Raw genomic sequence first — 25394 nt, 5'->3', positions numbered from 1 at the left:
ATGGGTCATAGGTCGTGATGTAGGAATTGGTCATAGCTTAATACATGGGAATGGGTCATAGCTTAACACATGGGAATGGGTCATATCTCATGATGTAGGAATGGGTCATAGCTTAACACATGTGAATGGGTCATAGCTCGTGATGTAGGAATTGGTCATAGCTTAATACATCGGAATGGGTCATAGCTCGTGATGTAGCAATTGGTCATAGCTTAATACATGGGAATGGGTCATAGCTCGTGATGTAGGAATTGGTCATAGCTTAATACATGGGAATGGGTCATAGCTCGTGATGTAGGAATTGGTCATAGCTTAATACATGGGAATGGGTCATAGCTTAACACATGGGAATGGGTCATAGCTCATGATGTAGGAATGGGTCATAGCTTGTGATGTAGGAATTGGTCATAGCTTAATACATGGGAATGGGTCATAGCTTAATACATGGGAATGGGTCATAGCTCGTGATGTAGGAATTGGTCATAGCTTAATACATGGGAATGGGTCATAGCTCGTGATGTAGGAATTGGTCATTGCTTAATACATGGGAATGGGTCATAACTTAATACATGGGAATGGGTCATAGCTCGTGATGTAGGAATTGGTCATAGCTTAATACATGGGAATGGGTCATAGCTCGTGATGTAGGAATTGGTCATAGCTTAATACATGGGAATGGGTCATAGCTTAACACATGGGAATGGGTCATATCTCATGATGTAGGAATGGGTCATAGGTTAACACATGTGAATGGGTCATAGCTCGTGATGTAGGAATTGGTCATAGCTTAATACATCGGAATGGGTCATAGCTTAACACATGGGAATGGGTCATATCTCATGATGTAGGAATGGGTCATAGCTTAACACATGTGAATGGGTCATAGCTCGTGATGTAGGAATTGGTCATAGCTTAATACATCGGAATGGGTCATAGCTCGTGATGTAGCAATTGGTCATAGCTTAATACATGGGAATGGGTCATAGCTCGTGATGTAGGAATTGGTCATAGCTTAATACATGGGAATGGGTCATAGCTCGTGATGTAGGAATTGGTCATAGCTTAATACATGGGAATGGGTCATAGCTTAACACATGGGAATGGGTCATAGCTCATGATGTAGGAATGGGTCATAGCTTGTGATGTAGGAATTGGTCATAGCTTAATACATGGGAATGGGTCATAGCTTAATACATGGGAATGGGTCATAGCTCGTGATGTAGGAATTGGTCATAGCTTAATACATGGGAATGGGTCATAGCTCGTGATGTAGGAATTGGTCATAGCTTAATACATGGGAATGGGTCATAGCTTAACACATGGGAATGGGTCATAGCTCATGATGTAGGAATGGGTCATAGCTTGTGATGTAGGAATTGGTCATAGCTTAATACATGGGAATGGGTCATAGCTTAATACATGGGAATGGGTCATAGCTCGTGATGTAGGAATTGGTCATAGCTTAATACATGGGAATGGGTCATAGCTCGTGATGTAGGAATTGGTCATTGCTTAATACATGGGAATGGGTCATAACTTAATACATGGGAATGGGTCATAGCTCGTGATGTAGGAATTGGTCATAGCTTAATACATGGGAATGGGTCATAGCTTAACACATGGGAATGGGTCATATCTCATGATGTAGGAATGGGTCATAGCTTAACACATGTGAATGGGTCATAGCTCGTGATGTAGGAATTGGTCATAGCTTAATACATCGGAATGGGTCATAGCTCGTGATGTAGCAATTGGTCATAGCTTAATACATGGGAATGGGTCATAGCTCGTGATGTAGGAATTGGTCATAGCTTAATACATGGGAATGGGTCATAGCTCGTGATGTAGGAATTGGTCATAGCTTAATACATGGGAATGGGTCATAGCTTAACACATGGGAATGGGTCATAGCTCATGATGTAGGAATGGGTCATAGCTTGTGATGTAGGAATTGGTCATAGCTTAATACATGGGAATGGGTCATAGCTTAATACATGGGAATGGGTCATAGCTCGTGATGTAGGAATTGGTCATAGCTTAATACATGGGAATGGGTCATAGCTCGTGATGTAGGAATTTGTCATAGCTTAATACATGGGAATGGGTCATAGCTTAACACATGGGAATGGGTCATAGCTCATGATGTAGGAATGGGTCATAGCTCATGATGTAGGAATGGGTCATAGCTTGTGATGTAGGAATTGGTCATAGCTTAATACATGGGAATGGGTCATAGCTTAATACATGGGAATGGGTCATAGCTCGTGATGTAGGAATTGGTCATAGCTTAATACATGGGAATGGGTCATAGCTCGTGATGTAGGAATTGGTCATAGCTTAATACATGGGAATGGGTCATAGCTCGTGATGTAGGAATTGGTCATAGCTTAATACATGGGAATGGGTCATAGCTCGTGATGTAGGAATTGGTCATAGCTTAATACATGGGAATGGGTCATAGCTTAACACATGGGAATGGGTCATAGCTCATGATGTAGGAATGGGTCATAGCTTGTGATGTAGGAATTGGTCATAGCTTAATACATGGGAATGGGTCATAGCTTAACACATGGGAATGGGTCATAGCTCGTGATGTAGGAATTGGTCATAGCTTAATACATGGGAATGGGTCATAGCTCGTGATGTAGGAATTGGTCATTGCTTAATACATGGGAATGGGTCATAGCTCGTGATGTAGGAATTGGTCATAGCTTAATACATGGGAATGGGTCATAGCTCGTGATGTAGGAATTGGTCATAGCTTAATACATGGGAATGGGTCATAGCTTAACACATGGGAATGGGTCATAGCTCATGATGTAGGAATGGGTCATAGCTTGTGATGTAGGAATTGGTCATAGCTTAATACATGGGAATGGGTCATAGCTTAATACATGGGAATGGGTCATAGCTCGTGATGTAGGAATTGGTCATAGCTTAATACATGGGAATGGGTCATAGCTCGTGATGTAGGAATTGGTCATAGCTTAATACATGGGAATGGGTCATAGCTTAACACATGGGAATGGGTCATAGCTCATGATGTAGGAATGGGTCATAGCTTGTGATGTAGGAATTGGTCATAGCTTAATACATGGGAATGGGTCATAGCTTAATACATGGGAATGGGTCATAGCTAGTTATGTAGGAATTGGTCATAGCTTAATACATGGGAATGGGTCATAGCTCGTGATGTAGGAATTGGTCATTGCTTAATACATGGGAATGGGTCATAACTTAATACATGGGAATGGGTCATAGCTCGTGATGTAGGAATTGGTCATAGCTTAATACATGTGAATGGGTCATAGCTCGTGATGTAGGAATTGGTCATAGCTTAATACATGGGAATGGGTCATAGCTTAACACATGGGAATGGGTCATATCTCATGATGTAGGAATGGGTCATAGCTTAACACATGTGAATGGGTCATAGCTCGTGATGTAGGAATTGGTCATAGCTTAATACATCGGAATGGGTCATAGCTCGTGATGTAGCAATTGGTCATAGCTTAATACATGGGAATGGGTCATAGCTCGTGATGTAGGAATTGGTCATAGCTTAATACATGGGAATGGGTCATAGCTCGTGATGTAGGAATTGGTCATAGCTTAATACATGGGAATGGGTCATAGCTTAACACATGGGAATGGGTCATAGCTCATGATGTAGGAATGGGTCATAGCTTGTGATGTAGGAATTGGTCATAGCTTAATACATGGGAATGGGTCATAGCTTAATACATGGGAATGGGTCATAGCTCGTGATGTAGGAATTGGTCATAGCTTAAAGGACCACTCTAGTGCCAGGAAAACATACTCGTTTTCCTGGCACTAGAGTGCCCTGAGGGTGCCCCCACCCTCAGGGACCCCCTCCCGCCCGGCTCTGGAAAAGGGAAAGGGGTAAAAACTTACCTTTTTCCAGCGCTGGGCGGGGAGCTCTCCTCCTCCTCTCCGCCTCCGTTCCTCCCCGACGGCTGAATGCGCACGCGCGGCAAGAGCTGCGCGCGCATTCAGCCGGTCACATAGGAAAGCATTCATAATGCTTTCCTATGGACGCTTGCGTGCTCTCACTGTGATTTTCACAGTGAGAATCACGCAAGCGCCTCTAGCGGCTGTCAGTGAGACAGCCACTAGAGGATTAGGGGGAAGGCTTAACTAATTGATAAACATAGCAGTTTCTCTGAAACTGCTATGTTTATAAAACAATTAGTTAACCCTAGAAGGACCTGGCACCCAGACCACTTCATTAAGCTGAAGTGGTCTGGGTGCCTAGAGTGGTCCTTTAATACATGGGAATGGGTCATAGCTCGTGATGTAGGAATTGGTCATAGCTTAATACATGGGAATGGGTCATAGCTTAACACATGGGAATGGGTCATAGCTCATGATGTAGGAATGGGTCATAGCTTGTGATGTAGGAATTGGTCATAGCTTAATACATGGGAATGGGTCATAGCTTAATACATGGGAATGGGTCATAGCTCGTGATGTAGGAATTGGTCATAGCTTAATACATGGGAATGGGTCATAGCTCGTGATGTAGGAATTGGTCATTGCTTAATACATGGGAATGGGTCATAACTTAATACATGGGAATGGGTCATAGCTCGTGATGTAGGAATTGGTCATAGCTTAATACATGGGAATGGGTCATAGCTCGTGATGTAGGAATTGGTCATAGCTTAATACATGGGAATGGGTCATAGCTTAACACATGGGAATGGGTCATATCTCATGATGTAGGAATGGGTCATAGGTTAACACATGTGAATGGGTCATAGCTCGTGATGTAGGAATTGGTCATAGCTTAATACATGGGAATGGGTCATAGCTTAACACATGGGAATGGGTCATATCTCATGATGTAGGAATGGGTCATAGCTTAACACATGTGAATGGGTCATAGCTCGTGATGTAGGAATTGGTCATAGCTTAATACATCGGAATGGGTCATAGCTCGTGATGTAGCAATTGGTCATAGCTTAATACATGGGAATGGGTCATAGCTCGTGATGTAGGAATTGGTCATAGCTTAATACATGGGAATGGGTCATAGCTCGTGATGTAGGAATTGGTCATAGCTTAATACATGGGAATGGGTCATAGCTTAACACATGGGAATGGGTCATAGCTCATGATGTAGGAATGGGTCATAGCTTGTGATGTAGGAATTGGTCATAGCTTAATACATGGGAATGGGTCATAGCTTAATACATGGGAATGGGTCATAGCTCGTGATGTAGGAATTGGTCATAGCTTAATACATGGGAATGGGTCATAGCTCGTGATGTAGGAATTGGTCATAGCTTAATACATGGGAATGGGTCATAGCTTAACACATGGGAATGGGTCATAGCTCATGATGTAGGAATGGGTCATAGCTCATGATGTAGGAATGGGTCATAGCTTGTGATGTAGGAATTGGTCATAGCTTAATACATGGGAATGGGTCATAGCTTAATACATGGGAATGGGTCATAGCTCGTGATGTAGGAATTGGTCATAGCTTAATACATGGGAATGGGTCATAGCTCGTGATGTAGGAATTGGTCATAGCTTAATACATGGGAATGGGTCATAGCTCGTGATGTAGGAATTGGTCATAGCTTAATACATGGGAATGGGTCATAGCTTAACACATGGGAATGGGTCATATCTCATGATGTAGGAATGGGTCATAGGTTAACACATGTGAATGGGTCATAGCTCGTGATGTAGGAATTGGTCATAGCTTAATACATGGGAATGGGTCATAGCTCGTGATGTAGGAATTGGTCATAGCTTAATACATGGGAATGGGTCATAGCTCGTGATGTAGGAATTGGTCATAGCTTAATACATGGGAATGGGTCATAGCTCGTGATGTAGGAATTGGTCATAGCTTAATACATGGGAATGGGTCATAGCTTAACACATGGGAATGGGTCATAGCTCATGATGTAGGAATGGGTCATAGCTCATGATGTAGGAATGGGTCATAGCTTGTGATGTAGGAATTGGTCATAGCTTAATACATGGGAATGGGTCATAGCTTAACACATGGGAATGGGTCATAGCTCGTGATGTAGGAATTGGTCATAGCTTAATACATGGGAATGGGTCATAGCTCGTGATGTAGGAATTGGTCATAGCTTAATACATGGGAATGGGTCATAGCTCGTGATGTAGGAATTGGTCATAGCTTAATACATGGGAATGGGTCATAGCTTAACACATGGGAATGGGTCATAGCTCATGATGTAGGAATGGGTCATAGCTTGTGATGTAGGAATTGGTCATAGCGTAATACATGGGATTGGGTCATAGCTTAACACATGGGAATGGGTCATAGCTCGTGATGTAGGAATTGGTCATAGCTTAATACATGGGAATGGGTCATAGCTCGTGATGTAGGAATTGGTCATTGCTTAATACATGGGAATGGGTCATAGCTCGTGATGTAGGAATTGGTCATAGCTTAATACATGGGAATGGGTCATAGCTCGTGATGTAGGAATTGGTCATAGCTTAATACATGGGAATGGGTCATAGCTTAACACATGGGAATGGGTCATAGCTCATGATGTAGGAATGGGTCATAGCTTGTGATGTAGGAATTGGTCATAGCTTAATACATGGGAATGGGTCATAGCTTAATACATGGGAATGGGTCATAGCTCGTGATGTAGGAATTGGTCATAGCTTAATACATGGGAATGGGTCATAGCTCGTGATGTAGGAATTGGTCATAGCTTAATACATGGGAATGGGTCATAGCTTAACACATGGGAATGGGTCATAGCTCATGATGTAGGAATGGGTCATAGCTTGTGATGTAGGAATTGGTCATAGCTTAATACATGGGAATGGGTCATAGCTTAATACATGGGAATGGGTCATAGCTAGTGATGTAGGAATTGGTCATAGCTTAATACATGGGAATGGGTCATAGCTCGTGATGTAGGAATTGGTCATTGCTTAATACATGGGAATGGGTCATAACTTAATACATGGGAATGGGTCATAGCTCGTGATGTAGGAATTGGTCATAGCTTAATACATGTGAATGGGTCATAGCTCGTGATGTAGGAATTGGTCATAGCTTAATACATGGGAATGGGTCATAGCTTAACACATGGGAATGGGTCATATCTCATGATGTAGGAATGGGTCATAGCTTAACACATGTGAATGGGTCATAGCTCGTGATGTAGGAATTGGTCATAGCTTAATACATCGGAATGGGTCATAGCTCGTGATGTAGCAATTGGTCATAGCTTAATACATGGGAATGGGTCATAGCTCGTGATGTAGGAATTGGTCATAGCTTAATACATGGGAATGGGTCATAGCTCGTGATGTAGGAATTGGTCATAGCTTAATACATGGGAATGGGTCATAGCTTAACACATGGGAATGGGTCATAGCTCATGATGTAGGAATGGGTCATAGCTTGTGATGTAGGAATTGGTCATAGCTTAATACATGGGAATGGGTCATAGCTTAATACATGGGAATGGGTCATAGCTCGTGATGTAGGAATTGGTCATAGCTTAAAGGACCACTCTAGTGCCAGGAAAACATACTCGTTTTCCTGGCACTAGAGTGCCCTGAGGGTGCCCCCACCCTCAGGGACCCCCTCCCGCCCGGCTCTGGAAAGGGGAAAGGGGTAAAAACTTACCTTTTTCCAGCGCTGGGCGGGGAGCTCTCCTACTCCTCTCCGCCTCCGTTCCTCCCCGACGGCTGAATGCGCACGCGCGGCAAGAGCTGCGCGCGCATTCAGCCGGTCACATAGGAAAGCATTCATAATGCTTTCCTATGGACGCTTGCGTGCTCTCACTGTGATTTTCACAGTGAGAATCACGCAAGCGCCTCTAGCGGCTGTCAGTGAGACAGCCACTAGAGGATTAGGGGGAAGGCTTAACTAATTGATAAACATAGCAGTTTCTCTGAAACTGCTATGTTTATAAAACAATTAGTTAACCCTAGAAGGACCTGGCACCCAGACCACTTCATTAAGCTGAAGTGGTCTGGGTGCCTAGAGTGGTCCTTTAATACATGGGAATGGGTCATAGCTCGTGATGTAGGAATTGGTCATAGCTTAATACATGGGAATGGGTCATAGCTTAACACATGGGAATGGGTCATAGCTCATGATGTAGGAATGGGTCATAGCTTGTGATGTAGGAATTGGTCATAGCTTAATACATGGGAATGGGTCATAGCTTAATACATGGGAATGGGTCATAGCTCGTGATGTAGGAATTGGTCATAGCTTAATACATGGGAATGGGTCATAGCTCGTGATGTAGGAATTGGTCATTGCTTAATACATGGGAATGGGTCATAACTTAATACATGGGAATGGGTCATAGCTCGTGATGTAGGAATTGGTCATAGCTTAATACATGGGAATGGGTCATAGCTCGTGATGTAGGAATTGGTCATAGCTTAATACATGGGAATGGGTCATAGCTTAACACATGGGAATGGGTCATATCTCATGATGTAGGAATGGGTCATAGGTTAACACATGTGAATGGGTCATAGCTCGTGATGTAGGAATTGGTCATAGCTTAATACATGGGAATGGGTCATAGCTTAACACATGGGAATGGGTCATATCTCATGATGTAGGAATGGGTCATAGCTTAACACATGTGAATGGGTCATAGCTCGTGATGTAGGAATTGGTCATAGCTTAATACATCGGAATGGGTCATAGCTCGTGATGTAGCAATTGGTCATAGCTTAATACATGGGAATGGGTCATAGCTCGTGATGTAGGAATTGGTCATAGCTTAATACATGGGAATGGGTCATAGCTCGTGATGTAGGAATTGGTCATAGCTTAATACATGGGAATGGGTCATAGCTTAACACATGGGAATGGGTCATGGCTCATGATGTAGGAATGGGTCATAGCTTGTGATGTAGGAATTGGTCATAGCTTAATACATGGGAATGGGTCATAGCTTAATACATGGGAATGGGTCATAGCTCGTGATGTAGGAATTGGTCATAGCTTAATACATGGGAATGGGTCATAGCTCGTGATGTAGGAATTGGTCATAGCTTAATACATGGGAATGGGTCATAGCTTAACACATGGGAATGGGTCATAGCTCATGATGTAGGAATGGGTCATAGCTCATGATGTAGGAATGGGTCATAGCTTGTGATGTAGGAATTGGTCATAGCTTAATACATGGGAATGGGTCATAGCTTAATACATGGGAATGGGTCATAGCTCGTGATGTAGGAATTGGTCATAGCTTAATACATGGGAATGGGTCATAGCTCGTGATGTAGGAATTGGTCATAGCTTAATACATGGGAATGGGTCATAGCTCGTGATGTAGGAATTGGTCATAGCTTAATACATGGGAATGGGTCATAGCTTAACACATGGGAATGGGTCATATCTCATGATGTAGGAATGGGTCATAGGTTAACACATGTGAATGGGTCATAGCTCGTGATGTAGGAATTGGTCATAGCTTAATACATGGGAATGGGTCATAGCTCGTGATGTAGGAATTGGTCATAGCTTAATACATGGGAATGGGTCATAGCTCGTGATGTAGGAATTGGTCATAGCTTAATACATGGGAATGGGTCATAGCTCGTGATGTAGGAATTGGTCATAGCTTAATACATGGGAATGGGTCATAGCTTAACACATGGGAATGGGTCATAGCTCATGATGTAGGAATGGGTCATAGCTCATGATGTAGGAATGGGTCATAGCTTGTGATGTAGGAATTGGTCATAGCTTAATACATGGGAATGGGTCATAGCTTAACACATGGGAATGGGTCATAGCTCGTGATGTAGGAATTGGTCATAGCTTAATACATGGGAATGGGTCATAGCTCGTGATGTAGGAATTGGTCATTGCTTAATACATGGGAATGGGTCATAACTTAATACATAGGAATGGGTCATAGCTCGTGATGTAGGAATTGGTCATAGCTTAATACATGGGAATGGGTCATAGCTTAACACATGGGAATGGGTCATAGCTTAACACATGGGAATGGGTCATAGCTTAACACATGGGAATGGGTCATAGCTTAACACATGGGAATGGGTCATAGCTTAATACATGGGAATGGGTCATAGCTTAACACATGGGAATGGGTCATAGCTTAACACATGGGAATGGGTCATAGCTTAACACATGGGAATGGGTCATAGCTTAACACATGGGAATGGGTCATAGCTTAACAAATGGGAATGGGTCATAGCTTAACAAATGGGAATGGGTCATAGCTTAACACATGGGAATGGGTCATAGCTTAACACATGGGAATGGGTCATAGCTTAACACATGGGAATGGGTCATAGCTTAACACATGGGAATGGGTCATAGCTTAACACATGGGAATGGGTCATAGCTTAACACATGGGAATGGGTCATAGCTCATGATGTAGGAATGGGTCATAGGTTAACACATGTGAATGGGTCATAGCTCGTGATGTAGGAATTGGTCATAGCTTAATACATGGGAATGGGTCATAGCTCGTGATGTAGGAATTGGTCATAGCTTAATACATGGGAATGGGTCATAGCTCGTGATGTAGGAATTGGTCATAGCTTAATACATGGGAATGGGTCATAGCTCGTGATGTAGGAATTGGTCATAGCTTAATACATGGGAATGGGTCATAGCTTAACACATGGGAATGGGTCATATCTCATGATGTAGGAATGGGTCATAGGTTAACACATGTGAATGGGTCATAGCTCGTGATGTAGGAATTGGTCATAGCTTAATACATGGGAATGGGTCATAGCTCGTGATGTAGGAATTGGTCATAGCTTAATACATGGGAATGGGTCATAGCTCGTGATGTAGGAATTGGTCATAGCTTAATACATGGGAATGGGTCATAGCTCGTGATGTAGGAATTGGTCATAGCTTAATACATGGGAATGGGTCATAGCTTAACACATGGGAATTGGTCATAGCTCATGATGTAGGAATGGGTCATAGCTTGTGATGTAGGAATGGGTCATAGCTTAATACATGGGGATGGGTCATAACTTAATACATAGGAATGGGCCATAGCTGGTGATGTAGGAATTGGTCACAGCTTAATACATGGGAATGGGTCATAACTTAATACATAGGAATGGGCCATAGCTCGTGATGTAGGAATTGGTCATAGCTTAATACATGGGAATGGGTCATAGCTTAACACATGGGAATGGGTCATAGCTTAACACATGGGAATGGGTCATAGCTTAACACATGGGAATGGGTCATAGCTTAATACATGGGAATGGTTCATAGCTTAACACATGGGAATGGGTCATAGCTTAACACATGGGAATGGGTCATAGCTTAACACATGGGAATGGGTCATAGCTTAACACATGGGAATGGGTCATAGCTTAACACATGGGAATGGGTCATAGCTTAACACATGGGAATGGGTCATAGCTTAACAAATGGGAATGGGTCATAGCTTAATACATGGGAATGGGTCATAGCTTAACACATGGGAATGGGTCATAGCTTAACACATGGGAATGGGTCATATCTCATGATGTAGGAATGGGTCATAGCTTAACACATGTGAATGGGTCATAGCTCGTGATGTAGGAATTGGTCATAGCTTAATACATGGGAATGGGTCATAGCTCGTGATGTAGGAATTGGTCATAGCTTAACACATGGGAATGGGTCATAGCTTAACACATGGGAATTGGTCATAACTCGTCATGTAGGAATTGGTTATGTTTATGGAGGGCTTTAGCGGTGTTATTGGACATTCAGTCAAAGAGAAACATATTTTCAGTTACTATGATTTTTAGTGATATCGCTATTCTTTTCGGCCAAAAGTTATTTGACATTTTAGTTAATCTAACTAATTTTACCCAATTGTTAATATATATTGGAAAGGAATTAAGACAGGCAAAATGAAAGGGACTCTATAGTTGCCAAAACAACTTTAGCTTAATAAGGCAGTTTTTGTGTATAGATCATGTCACTACTCAATTTTCGGCTATTTAGGAGTTAAATCACTTTTGTTTCTGTTTATGCAGCCCTAGTCACACCTCCCGTGACTGTAACTGACATAGCCTGCATAAAAACAATGGTTTCATTTTCAAATGTAACTTACTTACTGTTAAGACCTGCAGTGGTTATAGTACTGCGGTCTTCTATTCCTTTCCCAATAGCTGAGCATAAGTGATTATAGCTGCAGTAGGAAGTAGAGGAATAGTGTAGATTAATGCAGCTTCCAAGATGATTCTCCCCAGCAAATAGAATATTCCCCAAACATGAGCCTAGACTTCATGAAGGGTGTAACAGGAATGAAGTTTATTGATAACACACTGCCTTTTATGAGAAATCCTCCTGCAAGAGACCTCCCACAATAAACAAAGACAATAACCAATCAACATACAGATTTACAGTAACCCCCGCCCTCTCTGCCTGGGAGATATTGAGATACGGTAAGGAATAAACCAATTATCTCCAGGCAGAGGGCACACAATTTCCCCAAAAGTTGGAACACCCCTTTCCACACAAGGTATCCCCACATTACATATCCCCTGATAGCCCCGATCTGGGGGACCAACATATCCAAATTTCACCCAGATCGGTTCAGGGGTTTTTAAAAACAAGTTACTGACCACACACGAGGCTCCTGCCCAAAACAGTTCCACGAATTCAGCGTTTGCGGTCAGTCAATTGAGAAAAAGGCAAAAGACTAATAAAAGTCCGGAATGGATCCTCCTGGCTCATAGGAGCGATTGCTCCCCTTGTCCGTATGAACAAAACTACCGAATGACGCTCTCCTGGCTGTTCATAACTAAAGGAAGCAGGCGTTCGGTAGTTTCAGCGGTGGTTCGTGAGGTCGAGTGTCTGATTTTAGTTCCAGACACTCGACCACCAAATCCCGCTGCCTCCTTTCGTGCAAACAAGATGGCCGACGTTTTCTGTTCCACGTGGCATTCAGCTATACGAACAGCGGCCGCCCAGAGGGCGCTTAATAGACGGTTCTTTTGAAGTTAATGAGCCAGGAGGGTGTTCGGTAGTTTCAAACTACCGAACCAATAGATTCACCATGCACAAAATACCGTAGAAAAAGCCCGAACATAGGAGAAAATAACGAACAAAGTCTATTTTCTTCACACTTACTTAGTTTTTATCTCCCACTCTGTAAATTGAACTTTAATCACACACAGAAGTCTACTATAGGAAAAGGTTTATAGCTCTAGATGAAGGAAATGTTTATAGCTTTAGGTGTAGAAATGGGTCATAGCTCTAGATGTAGTATTGGTTCTAACTCTACATGTAGAGTTTATAGCTCTAAGTGTAGGAAAGGTTCTAACTCTAGATGTAGGAAAGGTTTATAGCTCTAGATGTAGTATTGGTTCTAACTCTACATGTAGGGAAGGTTTATAGCTCTAGGTGTAGGAAAGGTTCTAACTCTAGATGTAGGAAAGGTTTATAGCTCTAGATGTAGTATTGGTTCTAACTCTAGATGTAGGAAAGGTTCTAATTTTACATGTAGGAAAGGTTTATAGCTCTAGATGTAGTATTGGTACTATACTAGATGTATGAAAGGGTACATTTTAGATCTAGGAAAGGTTCTAACTCTACATGTAGGAATGGTTTATAGCTCTAAGTGTAGGAATGGTTCTAACTCTAGATGTAGGAAAGGTTCTAACTCTAGATGTAGGAAAGGTTTATAGCTCTAGATGTAGATATGGTTCCAACTCTAGATGTAGGAAAGGTTCTAACTCTAGATGTAGGAATGGTTTATAGCTCTAGATGTAGGAATGGTTCTAACTCTAGATGGAGAACATATGTAGAAAAAGGTTTATAGCTCTAGATGTAGGAAAGTTCTATGTGGTGCCATAGGTTTTAACTATTTCTTCTATAAATAGGCTACAGTTCTAGATATGGGAATGAGAATAGCTCTAGTTACTGAAATAGGTCATAACTATTAACATGTAAATTCCTTATAGCTCTACGGGTGGAAATGGGTTAGATGTCTGGATTATGAGTATAAATTACAATTCCAGATGTAGGAATGGTTTATAGCTCTAGATGTTGAAACAAGTTAACGTTCTGTTAAAAGAGATTTAGGAAACTTATACAGGAAAAGTCTGATAGATGTGGGATCCATACCTGACTAGAATTCTACACCTTTCTTCCTAGCCGAGTAAGATGAAAAGAAAATTTTCCTCATTCTTTAAAAGTTTGGTCATAGAGTTGGATAAAGATCTCTACGGACCAGACAACCACCTGGTGGAGGTGAGTTATACCATATTATCTGTGTTAATAAGTGTAACTGTGTCTGTACCCACAGTGTGTGCTGTCTGTGGGTCATCATTATCAGTCTATGAGTTACCATTATTATCAGTCTTTGGGTTACAATAATTATCAGTCTATGGGTTTACCATTATTATATGTCTATCGGTTACCATTATTATCAATCTATTGGTTACCATTATTATATGTCTATCGGTTACCATTATTATCAGTCTATGGGTTACCATTATTATCAGTCTATGGGTTACCATTATTATCAGTCTATGGGTTACCATTATTATCAGTCTATGGGTTACCATTATTATCAGTCTATGGGTTACCATTATTATCTGTCTATGGGTTACCATTATTATCAGTCTATGGGTTACCATTATTATCTGTCTATCGGTTACCATTATTATCAGTCTATGGGTTACCATTATTATATGTCTATCGGTTACCATTATTATCAATCTATGAGTTACCATTATTATCTGTCTATCGGTTACCATTATTATCAATCTATGGGTTACCATTATTATCTGTCTGTCGGTTACCATTATTATCAGTCTATGGGTTACCATTATTATATGTCTATCGGTTACCATTATTATCAATCTATGAGTTACCATTATTATCAGTCTATGGGTTACCATTATTATCAGTCTATGGGTTACCATTATTATCAATCTATGGGTTACCATTATTATCTGTCTGTCGGTTACCATTATTATCAGTCTATGGGTTACCATTATTATTTGTCTATCGGTTACCATTATTATCAATCTATGGGTTACCATTATTATCTGTCTGTCGGTTACCATTATTATCTGTCTATCGGTTACCATTATTATCAATCTATGGGTTACCATTATTATATGTCTATCCGTTACCATTATTATCTGTCTATCGGTTACCATTATTATCAATCTATGGGTTACCATTATTATCAGTCTATGGGTTACCATTATTATCAGTCTATGGGTTACCATTATTATCAGTCTATGGGTTACCATTATTATCAGTCTATGGGTTACCATTATTATCAGTCTATGGGTTACCATTATTATCAGTCTATGGGTTACCATTATTATCAGTCTATGGGTTACCATTAGTATCTGTCTATCGGTTACCATTATTATCTGTCTATCGGTTACCATTATTATCTGTCTATCGGTTACCATTATTATCTGTCTATCGGTTACCATTATTATCTGTCTATCGGTTACCATTATTATCTGTCTATCGGTTACCATTATTATCTGTCTATCGGTTACAATAATTATCAGTCTATGAGTCACCATTATTATCAGTCTATGAGTCACCATTATTATCAGTCTATGAGTCACCATTATTATCAGTCTATGAGTCACCATTATTATCAGTCTATGGGTTACCATTATTATCAATCTATGGGTTACCATTATTATCTGTCTATCGGTTACCATTATTATCAATCTATCGGTTACCATTATTATCAATCTATCGGTTACCATTATTATCTGTCTATCGGTTACCATTAGTATCTGTCTATCGGTTACCATTATTATCTGTCTATCGGTTACAATAATTATCAGTCTATGAGTCACCATTATTATCAGTCTATGGGTTACCATTATTATCAATCTATGGGTTACCATTATTATCTGTCTATCGGTTACCATTATTATCAATCTATCGGTTACCATTATTATCAATCTATCGGTTACCATTATTATCTGTCTATCGGTTACAATAATTATCAGTCTGAGTCACCATTATTATCAGTCTATGGGTTACCATTATTATCAATCTATGGGTTACCATTATTATCTGTCTATCGGTTACCATTATTATCAGTCTATGGGTTACCATTATTATCAATCTATGGGTTACCATTATTATCTGTCTATCGGTTACCATTATTATCTGTCTATCGGTTACCATTATTATCTGTCTATCGGTTACCATTAGTATCTGTCTATCGGTTACCATTATTATCTGTCTATCGGTTACAATAATTATCAGTCTATGAGTCACCATTATTATCAGTCTATGGGTTACCATTATTATCAGTCTATGGGTTACCATTATTATCAATCTATGGGTTACCATTATTATCTGTCTATCGGTTACCATTATTATCTGTCTATCGGTTACCATTATTATCTGTCTATCGGTTACCATTATTATCAATCTATCGGTTACCATTATTATCAATCTATCGGTTACCATTATTATCTGTCTATCGGTTACAATAATTATCAGTCTGAGTCACCATTATTATCAGTCTATGGGTTACCATTATTATCAATCTATGGGTTACCATTATTATCTGTCTATCGGTTACCATTATTATCAGTCTATGGGTTACCATTATTATCAATCTATGGGTTACCATTATTATCTGTCTATCGGTTACCATTATTATCTGTCTATCGGTTACCATTATTATCTGTCTATCGGTTACCATTAGTATCTGTCTATCGGTTACCATTATTATCTGTCTATCGGTTACAATAATTATCAGTCTATGAGTCACCATTATTATCAGTCTATGGGTTACCATTATTATCAGTCTATGGGTTACCATTATTATCAATCTATGGGTTACCATTATTATCTGTCTATCGGTTACCATTATTATCTGTCTATCGGTTACAATAATTATCAGTCTATGAGTCACCATTATTATCAGTCTATGGGTTACCATTATTATCAATCTATGGGTTACCATTATTATCTGTCTATCGGTTACCATTATTATCAATCTATCGGTTACCATTATTATCAATCTATCGGTTACCATTAGTATCTGTCTATCGGTTACCATTATTATCAATCTATCGGTTACCATTATTATCTGTCTATCGGTTACCATTATTATATGTCTATCGGTTACCATTATTATCTGTCTATCGGTTACCATTATTATCTGTCTATCGGTTACCATTATTATATGTCTATCGGTTACAATAATTATCAGTCTATGAGTCACCATTATTATCAGTCTATGGGTTACCATTACTATCAGTCTATGGGTTACCATTATTATCAGTCTATCGGTTACCATTATTATCTGTCTATGAGTTACCATTATTATCTGTCTATGGGTTACCATTATTATCAGTCTATGGGTTACCATTATTATCAGTCTATGGGTTACCATTATTATCTGTCTATCGGTTACCATTATTATCAATCTATGGGTTACCATTATTATCAATCTATGGGTTACCATTATTATCTGTCTATCGGTTACCATTATTATCAGTCTATGGACTACACACAAGCTGCTCACTAATCGCCTGAACGGAAAAAATCTACCCCTGCACACACGGCCTCGGTCACTACCACACATGAACGCATTACTCCACAGGGATGGCACTTTCTATGGAAGGGAGAGGGGGCATGGAGGAGGAGGGAGCTGAGGGGGGAGTGGATATGGGAGGGGAGTGAGAGGGAGAGGGGAGAGGTGAGAGTGGGAGGACAGGGGAAGGAAAGACACTAACATAGGAGAACATAAAAGAAAAAAGAAAGAACCTAGGATAACGAACAGCTAAATAATCCCTCAACCGAGAGATCGGCCGAACTCAATATTAAGACATATTGCTGCGTTTTAGCTCCACATGTTTATTGCATTATATGATCTATGAGAGACTGGGGTTGATATGCAATGTACTAGACTACACCTGCTATGTATAATCTGTACTGTATCCCAATCTTCTTTCTGTACCCCATGCGATTCTGTACATCAATAAAAAATGATTGACAATCAGTCTATGGGTTACCATTATTATCTGTCTATGAGTTACCATTATTATCAGTCTATGGGTTACCATTATTATCAGTCTATGGGTTACCATTATTATCAGTCTATGGGTTACCATTATTATCAGTCTATGGGTTACCATTATTATCTGTCTATCGGTTACCATTATTATCTGTCTATGAGTTACCATTATTATCAGTCTATGGGTTACCATTATTATCAATCTATGAGTTACCATTATTATCAGTCTATGGGTTACCATTATTATCAATCTATGGGTTACCATTATTATCAGTCTATGGGTTACCATTATTATCAGTCTATGGGTTACCATTATTATCAGTCTATGGGTTACCATTATTATCTGTCTATCGGTTACCATTATTATCAGTCTATGGGTTACCATTATTATCAGTCTATGGGTTACCATTATTATCAGTCTATGGGTTACCATTATTATCTGTCTATCGGTTACCATTATTATCAATCTATCGGTTACCATTATTATCTGTCTATCGGTTACCATTATTATCTGTCTATCGGTTACCATTATTATCAATCTATCGGTTACCATTATTATCTGTCTATCGGTTACCATTATTATCTGTCTATCGGTTACCATTATTATCAATCTATCGGTTACCATTATTATCTGTCTATCGGTTACCATTATTATCTGTCTATCGGTTACCATTATTATCTGTCTATCGGTTACCATTATTATCTGTCTATGGGTTACCATTATTATCTGTCTATCGGTTACCATTATTATCAATCTATCGGTTACCATTATTTTCTGTCTATGGGTTACCATTATTATATGTCTATCGGTTACCATTATTATCAATCTATCGGTTACCATTATTATCAATCTATCGGTTACCATTATTATCAATCTATCGGTTACCATTATTATCTGTCTATCGGTTACCATTATTATCAATCTATCGGTTACCATTATTATCTGTCTATGGGTTACCATTATTATCTGTCTATGGGTTACCATTATTATCTGTCTATGGGTTACCATTATTAATTGTCTATCAATTCACATTATTGTCTGTCTAAGTGTTACCATTATAATCGGTTTTTCTATCGGTTACCATTATTAATTGTCTATTGGTTACCATTATTATCAGTCTATGGGTTACCATTACTATCAGTCTATGAGTCACCATTATTATCAATCTATCGGTTACCATTATTATCAGTCTATGAGTCACCATTATTATGTGTCTATGGATTCACATTATAGTCTGTCTATGGATTCACATAGTCTGTCTATGGGTTACCATTATAATCGGTTTGTCTATGGGTTACTTTTATTATCCGTCTATTGGTTACCATTATTATCAGTATTTGGGTTACTATTATTATTAGATTACCTTTATGATTAGTCTGAGTTACCGTTAGTATCAGTCTGTGGGTGTCCATTATTATCAATCTATGGGTTACCATTATTATCTGTCTGTCTATGGGTTTCAATTAATTTCAGTCTGTCTATGGCTTACCATTATTATATGTATATGAGTTGCCATTATTAGTTACCATTATTATCTGTCTATGGGTGTAACGGCACCCCGGGCATAAAGGGGTTAAACCGCCGTTTAGAAGATCTTCCCCTTCCAGATATACAGACACAGCTAATGCAGAACACCAAACTCCCGAACTGAATACAAGGGAATGCTCCAAACTCCCGAACTGCATACAAAATAGCACTCCAAACTCCAGAACTGGAACCTCACAAATAGCTGCTAGCAGACGAATAGGAAAAGCACCCAAGCGGCTTACACCCCTAGCAATCAGTCTCTATCAGCATACAGTAAATCCCCCCAAGAACGAGACAAGGCTCCGTGTTGGGGGTTAAGCAGTGGTCTGGTTTATTGAGGGCTACCTGCCCAGTATTTATGCAGGTCTCCCACCTGGTGGACACTCCCCTAGGGGACCAGATGGAAGACTGTAACACAGACAGACATGTATCACATTCAGACACACAGAAGTAAAACATCCCCACAATGCATCCTAATTTCCCTCCCTCTATCCTGGAGATAATTGGGAAGTAATCCAATTATCTCCCAGGACAGAGGAAAACTCCATTATACACGTGGGGACACAAAGATGGTAAAATACTTTAAAATATACAAAGTTACATTTAATACATAAAATACAGACATGTCACATATCCCCAGATAGCTGGGATCTGAGCGCACATAACTACCGAATAGCACTCAGATCATATTCACACAGTTCAATTGCCATGGAGCCAAAGTCTTTAATTTCACGAATAGGCTCCATGGCATAGCTATCTGGGTTAAAACATTCACATAGAAAAAGTCCCGATCAATCCAGCGTTCATATAAACAGCCACGAATAGAAGCAGGGAAGGCTGGAGGCTCAGCGGTGCCTGCACGTAAAAGTGTCCGCTTTTAGTGCACTGATTCCGGGCTGAGCACCGCTAGCCGTCCGGGGAGCTCCATAACACCGCCACCTAGCGGCCGCTAAGTGTAACCTCGGTCACCCAGTAATAGTCAATGAAGCTGCGGTTAACCGCAGCTACTGGGTGGTCAATTGAAGGCACACGCCAGCTTTCCGGTGGTCGCGCCTTCGGTATTTTGTTCGGTAGGTAAAATCTACCGAACGCCCTGGCAGAAAGACATGAATAAGCCTTACTGCAGGCAAAATAAAGTATTTTAAAAGTCCGGTCCATTGTCTAAAGGGAGCAGGCGGGCAACCAGGCTCCTCCAATGCAATGCTCTCGTCACATCTCTCCCCTTTTCCAGACAGACTAACAGGGTATCTGACCTCCTGCCGGTCAGTGCCCTGGTTAGTCCAGCAGCCCACCCACGAAGCACAAACAGTAATATAGCCCACCCACAATAAATGGTTACTACACCTGGGTAAGGGAGAAACTTGTCCATGTCCAGGTGCCTCACCAGTGGGGGACTGGTGGGTTGCTAAGTGGGCAGAGACCAGCGGTACTCTGCCCTGGTGCCAGCGCTACCGTGGAAGTAGCCTGGTTGGAGCCTGGTTGCTGGATGGGGAGACCGACTGTCTCCCCTTTGGATACACAGCTCTGCTCCTGGAGGGGGAGACCGACTGTCTCACCTTTGGATACACAGCTCTGCTGCTGGTGGGGGAGACCGACTGTCTCTGCCACCTGTAACTCAGCCTGCCGCTGGGGAATGGAGACTGGGCTCCCAATTCCCAATAAATCACACTGCCGCTGGGGAATGGAGACTGGGCTCCCAACTCCCTGCATATCACACTTCCGCTGGGGAATGGAGACTAGGCTCCCAATTCCCAATAAATCACACTGCCGCTGGGGAATGGAGACTGGGCTCCCAATTCCCTGCAGGACCGGTGGAGAGACCTTGGTCCCATCTCCACCGGCCACCTGGGGTTCTTCCCAGTAAAACTCTACTATCTCGTCCCAGTTGAATTGGTCAGTCCCTGGGTCTGTCACTCTGCTCTCCTGCTGAGCCTTCTCACTGGATTGGAACAGCTGCTGGTAGCCCTGTTCCAGCTCCATCTCCCGGGTCACCAGGTGGACCAGGTCTTGCTCAATCTCGTGAGTGTCGTCCCAGTCATACCTGCTCTCCCTCTGCTCAAAGAGATCACTTAACCAGGGCTTGTGTAGGGCTCCCAAACTCGGGCTCTGAAAAAGAGACCCATAACAAGCCAGGACCATCAAACCCCTCTCCCTCTGGCTTGTCATGCTCGGCTGTCCAGGGCAGGTACTGTGCCCCATACCACCAGAGCGCCTGGTAGGCATCTTCCAGCCACATCTCCTGCCATACTAGGTGTTCCAATTTCTTTACCCATTCCTCCCGGGGCTGCTCTCCCAGGAAGGGCATCTGCAGGGCTACTCGCTTCTGCAACTGCTGGTCTTTCTTGGGGAATCTCTCGTCCCGCAGTTACTCCACAATACCCAGTGCAGATCCTATTCGCACAGCTCAATTGCCATGGAGCCAAAGTCTTTAATTACACGAATAGGCTCTATGGCATAGCTATCTGGGTTAAAACATTCACATAGAAAAAGTCCCGATCAATCCAGCGTTCGTCTAAACAGCCACGAATAGAAGTAGGGAAGGCTGGAGGCTCAGCGGTGCCTGCACGTAAAAGTGTCCGCTTTTAGTGCACTGATTCCGGGCTGAGCACCGCTGGCCGTCCGGGGAGCTCCATAACACCGCCACCTAGCGGCCGCTAAGTGTAACCGTGGCCACCCAGTAGTAGTCAATGAAGCTGCGGTTAACCGCAGCTACTGGGTGGTCAATTGAAGACACACGCCAGCTTCCTGTTGGTCGTGCCTTCGGTATTTTGTTCGGTAGGTAAAATCTACCAAACGCCCTGGCAGAAAGGCATGAATAAGCCTTACTGCAGGCAAAATAAAGTATTTTAAAAGTCCGGTCCATAGTCTAAAGGGAGCAGGCGGGCAACCAGGCTCCTCCAATGCAATGTGGGGAGATTGCTCTCGTCACAATGGGTTACCATTATTATCTGTCTGTGGGTTACCATTATTATCTGTCTGTGGGTTACCATTATTATCTGTCTATGGGTTACCATCATTATCTAGACAGAAAAGGATCAGCGCTCTAAAAACCAAACACAAAATGTAAATGAGGCAGCACTCATAAAATGGTAGGTCTCCCTCTAAGCCCCACAAGTGGGTAAAAGCAAAGCAAAAGAACAGATAACGAACAACAGAAAAAGAGTAAGCGCTAACTAACAGATGGGCTGCAACCCATCTGAGATCCCTCCAAACCCTTCGGAAACAAAGATAGTGAGAAAAATAGAAGTGCTTCGCCAATTCTTATAACAAAATATAATGAGCAGTGAAAATCACAACATAAAATAAGTAAAAATCACAACACATAAAATAAGTAAAAAGTCCAATAAAAAGGATCTTACTCAGATCAAATATAGAATAAAGTGCTTAAACGGGAGTAATATCCTCAGTGTCTTTTTCTGGATGAATCCACTCATATGAAAGACAAAAAACTGATAAAAAGAACCAATAGTGCAATATAAATGGTCCAATATGTATATAGATGGAATTAACGGGAATAAACTTACATTTAGTAGAGCTATAGCTAGCTCTAGTATGAAAGGCGTTCAGCGATGTAATCCCCGCTTGTGGGATATGCTGTGGGGTTCTTCCTCTGGGGTATGGTCCACACTCAGGAAAGAAGGTAAAAAGAGACAAGTAATAGTGCTCACTGAATAAAAACAGTATATAAAATAACTAAAATAGTACTCACAAGCAAAGAGCAGACTAACTGATCCTTGGTAACAGCGCTGGTGGTATGATCCCCACCTCAGATTTTTTGGAGTGCCAGATAAAAATACAGATAAGGTTGTGCCAAAACAGAATAGACCAAATATAGTTACTAATATATAAAATCCAATATATAAAAAATCCAATATAAAAAAATTATAATAAGTCCAATAAAAGTCCCAATAAAACTTGCCAGAAGATATAGCCTCAAATATGTCCGGAGTGATTCTTCTAAAACAGTGTCAAATCAGGGAATTCATCCGTATGTAAAAACAAAAGGAAAAATGATATTGCAATATATCCCAGAGATGGTGTGACGAACCGCTTTCACAGAGTACTATGCCCACGTGTGCCCCTTGCTTGCCTGCTATTGTTTTCAGGTCATCATGCTGGGGTTCCCCCTATACGTGTGATCCCCTTGTTCGCAAATCATGTTTGGGCTGATTAGACGATTGTTCTTGTCCCATTCTGAATGTAATAGAAATGGGGCTTAGTTATTAATCTGTAGATCAGTGTCTCGTTGTGATATGATCTGTAACTCAAGTGCCTGGGGGGAAATTAGGTGAAGCAAATGTCTCATGATCATTACCATATCAAAGGACTTCCTATCTGAGAGGCAAGCAAGACAAGACATATGGCAGATATGAGAGTTGGTTTGTACAGAGCCCAGACTTCCAGGCCACTTATGTGTGACTTCTCACACCTTTAGAATAGCTCTGTTGAAAACCCAGCTTCAAAGAGGAACTTCCATGCAATCAATTAGCCCCTTTTGAAATATTAAAATGTGTTTGTGAGTGGGGGTTTGGAACTATTGTAGATTTTTCTGTACCTGAGGAATAATTAAATTAAAGGACCACTATAGTGCCAGGAAAACATACTCGTTTTCCTGGCACTATAGGGTCTCTAGGTCCCTCCCACCCTTAGGGCCCTCTTCCCGCCAGGCTCTAGGGGTTGGAAGGGGTTAAATCTTACCTGTTTTCCCTCGGCGCGGGGAACTCTCCTCCTCCTTTTCGCCATCATCGGCTGAATGCGCATGCGCGGCAAGAGCCGTGCGCGCATTCAGCCAGTCCATAGGAAAGCATTCTCAATGCTTTCCTATGGACGCTGGCATCTTCTCACTGTGCAAATCACAGTGAGAAGCACGGAGGCGCCTCTAGCGGCCGTCAATGAGGCAGCCACTAGAGGCTGGATTAACCCATTTGTAAACATAGCCGTTTCTCTGAAACTGCTATGTTTACAGCAGAATGGGTTAATCCTAGATGGACCTTGCACCCAGACCACTTCATTAAGCAATTATCTCTCAGTGTCACGGTTGCCGGCCCACCGCATGGCAGGGCTGTGCCCGACCGGCACAGCCTCGCCGACAGCACGAGCTTACCTGCTCGTCGGCGAGTCGACAACCGCTTCCTTGCATCCTCCGGCCGTCGCGCCCGGATCCAAAATGGCGCTGACCGCGTGGTCGCGCCTAAACGTAGCTCCGCCCCCGAAGTTCATACTGATGTGCGCGTGACGTCACAACGTCAACGCGCACGCACGTTTTGGGGTCAGAGGTCGCCCTCTGACCAGTCAGACCTTAGAGAGGGATATTTAAATCCCTAGCTCACCTTAGTACCTTGCCCTGTCATGGTTTCCTGTTCCTGGTTTCCTGAGGGTGCTTTATCTTTGTGAATCTGATTTCCTGGTATCCTGATCTTGGCTTTTCCCTGGTTATTCTGAATTCTGGTTTCCCTGACTTGGCTTGTGTAAACGGTATTGTGTATTTTCTGGCTTCCTTGACCTCGGCTTCCCCTTTGACCATTCTCTGTCTCTAGCGTATTAGTCCGGCCATTCTAAGGTCCGGTTTACGCTCTGTCCTTTTATTTTCCTTTTCCTGTTTACATAGTTTCTGCGTGCTGGACCACACTAGTAGTCGTGACATTACGGCAGGGCCATGGATCCTGCAGGACTATGCAAACATATGATTGCCTGTGAGAATAGGGTGGAGGATATGGACCACAGGTTAGATCAATTTGCCCAGGCATTTCAGACCTTGCTCCAGAGAACTGCCTATTTAGAGGCACCTCCTGTACAACCTGTGGTTCCGCCACCTGTCGTGGCTCCCGTGCCACATAAA

At 41.7% G+C, this 25394-nt stretch overlaps 1 protein-coding gene across 7 annotated transcripts in view; it reads left to right on the top strand.

The window, feature by feature from the left end:
- Positions 1-25394, top strand: part of SMARCD3 (SWI/SNF related, matrix associated, actin dependent regulator of chromatin, subfamily d, member 3) — a 205263-nt gene that overhangs the window by 147122 nt on the left and 32747 nt on the right. For all 7 annotated transcript variants that reach the window (XM_063452963.1, XM_063452968.1, XM_063452962.1 and 4 more), the window contains exon 6: positions 14163-14258. In XM_063452963.1, the coding sequence (XP_063309033.1) occupies positions 14163-14258 (96 nt within the window). The remainder of the gene's footprint in view (positions 1-14162; positions 14259-25394) is intronic.

Source organism: Pelobates fuscus, chromosome 4 (genome assembly GCF_036172605.1).
Source record: "Pelobates fuscus isolate aPelFus1 chromosome 4, aPelFus1.pri, whole genome shotgun sequence".
Taxonomy (NCBI): domain Eukaryota; kingdom Metazoa; phylum Chordata; class Amphibia; order Anura; family Pelobatidae; genus Pelobates; species Pelobates fuscus.
The sequence above is the reverse complement of the archived record's forward strand: the minus strand, read 5'-3'. Positions and strand labels throughout refer to the sequence as shown.